Here is a 2,474-nt window from a genome sequence, read left to right as displayed (position 1 = left end):
CTATTCTCTTCAATATATTTAATAATGATCTTGTAGAAGGCTTGCACAGTAAAATATCAATTTTTGCACATGACACTAAACTGCGTAAAATAATTGCCATGGAGGAGGATAAAATACTGCTACAGATGGATCTGGATAGATTGGAGGCTTGGGCAGATAAGTGGCAGATGAGGTTTAACACTGAGAAATTAAAGGTATGCCCATGGGAAGGAAAAATGCAAGTCCACAGTACATACTAAATGGTAAAACACTGGGTAACACTGACATGGAAAAGGACCTAGGAATTTTACTGAACAGCAAACTAAGCTGTAGAAACCAGTGTCAGGCAGCTTCTGCCAAGGCCAATAAGATTGTGGGTTGCATCAAAAGGGGCATAGATGCCCGTGATGAGAACGTAGCCCTGCCACTTTACAAGTCACTAGTCAGACCACGCATGGAATGGAGAACTGTGTACAGTTTTGGGCTCCTGGGAACAAGACAGACATAGCAGGTCTAGAGAGGGTTCAGAGGAGGGCAACTAAAGTATTAACTGGAATGGGTGGACTATAGTTCCCTTAAAGATTATTAAAATTAGGGTATTTCTGGAGTGTAATAATATTACAGGCTATAGCTACTAGAGAGGGGTCGTTGATCCAGGGAGTTATCTGATTGTCTGAATGGAGTCGGGAAGGATTTTTTTTCCCCTCAAGTGGGGAAAATTGGCTTCTACCTCACAGTTTTTTTTTTTTGCCTTCCTCTGGATCAACTTTCAGGATAACAGGCCGAACTAAATGGACAGATGTCTTTTTTCAGCCTTATAAACTATAGTATGTTAATATGTTACTATATTATCTATTCACTTGAAGGTGACAAACAGCTGAGTGGGGCCTTCACCAATCTGAAATTGCTGACCTATCCTGAGGATAGGAAACCTGAATACCACTTTAAGCCTTTACTACATATTATGGCTAATTCTTAATACATACTAACCAAAAGTTGTTTTCCAAAACTGATTACTGCAACTGCAGAAAACATATATACTTCTCTAGTAGAAAATTATTCTATCAAGTTTAGGATCTGTTCACATCTGTTTCACTTTTGTTTCCCTTGCTCTGCTCCATTATAAAAGCAGTACAATAAAAGTAGCAGAAACAGACCACAATGACTATAATGGGCCCAGTATATTACTCAAAATATCGTGCATCATGGAATCTGTGAGAGAAATGTGAGCCCAACGCAGATGTGAATGAAGCCTTATCAGTTGAACTGTTAATACTGTATGTTTTAATTAAAGCAATTAATACATTTAATTTAAGATACAATTGTGCAACCACTTGTCATTTTACAGTATATTCAGTCCATCAAGAGGAAATGTGGCGGTCTCTTATGTTGGCTTTCTTTGTTCCCTCCTTAATTGATTCCAATCATCTCAAAAAACTGCCTGAAGAATTGACAGGAGTGTAATTTTTCCATTTTGGCCATGGCGTCCTACCATGAAGTAAATAATTGGGTTTATAGTACTGTTGATCGCACAAAACAGACAAAAAAGGTCCATGATGGGGAAGGATGGCATGGTATGGTGCTTGTACCATGCAAGCAATAACACTCTCATGGGCATTCCAAACACAAGGAAAAAAAAGACTGTAAGTGTGATGACCGCATATAACTTCTTTGGTTGTCGTTGATGAGAACTTGTCTGTACTTTGACAAGCAGAATAAAACTTGAAACTGTCATTGAAGGTATAAAAATTGCAAAACTGAAACTACAAATAATGATGAACATGATTTTGCATTCTGGACTGGACCCCTTAAGTATACCTTTGCTACTGTAGGTAATATTATAACAAAATGCAGACTCGAGTGCGCTAAGAGTACAAGAAGTGATCCATATAAGAGTACATACGATTGAGGATGTGTGCCTAGGTCTGTTACAGTGATACCATATGGGAAAGACAACAGATAGACATCTCTCTATACTTATAGCTGCTAGAAGACACAGGCTAGTGTTGTAGACAAAGAGACAAGCTAGATTTATTACACCTACCAAGTTAATAACATGTTCATCCTCATATTGTGGTTCTAAGTGCGGTATAAGGGCAAAAACTAATGACAAAATATAAAAAACGAACGCAAGTAGCATATATGCTGCATCAGCCACAGCAAGATTAAATATATAGATGGATGAACTGGTTTTCTTAATCTTAAATGAGAGATACCAGATCACAGTACCATTGCCAAACATTCCCAACACTGACATGACTAATGTCACTGGGGCGATCATCATATTGAATACCGGTTTAAACAATATGGTATCATTATTCCAGTATGGTGTTCCTGTCATTAGACCCCCATTACTTCTGTTTAATGATTCCATTTTTAAAAGTGTAATACAAGTGGTGATTGGTATTTAAATTGTATAAATAAGATAAAACCTAAAGTAGTAGTGTGTAATGTTAGTAGATGTGCAGCGTAGGCACAAAGCCACCAGATTCGTC

The 2,474-nt window shown here is 37.8% G+C and overlaps 1 protein-coding gene across 1 annotated transcript; it reads right to left on the bottom strand.

The window, feature by feature from the left end:
- Positions 1-1,203: 1,203 nt before the first annotated feature.
- Positions 1,204-2,236, bottom strand: LOC122926061 (mas-related G-protein coupled receptor member H-like). Its single transcript, XM_044277446.1, has one exon. It carries the CDS (start codon positions 2,234-2,236, stop codon positions 1,409-1,411), a length of 828 nt encoding a protein of 275 aa, XP_044133381.1. The 3' UTR covers positions 1,204-1,408.
- Positions 2,237-2,474: the final 238 nt, after the last annotated feature.

This window comes from Bufo gargarizans, chromosome 2 (assembly GCF_014858855.1).
Source record: "Bufo gargarizans isolate SCDJY-AF-19 chromosome 2, ASM1485885v1, whole genome shotgun sequence".
In the NCBI taxonomy this organism is placed as follows: domain Eukaryota; kingdom Metazoa; phylum Chordata; class Amphibia; order Anura; family Bufonidae; genus Bufo; species Bufo gargarizans.
Note: the sequence above shows the minus strand (reverse complement) of the source record. Positions and strands in the feature narration are given on the sequence as shown.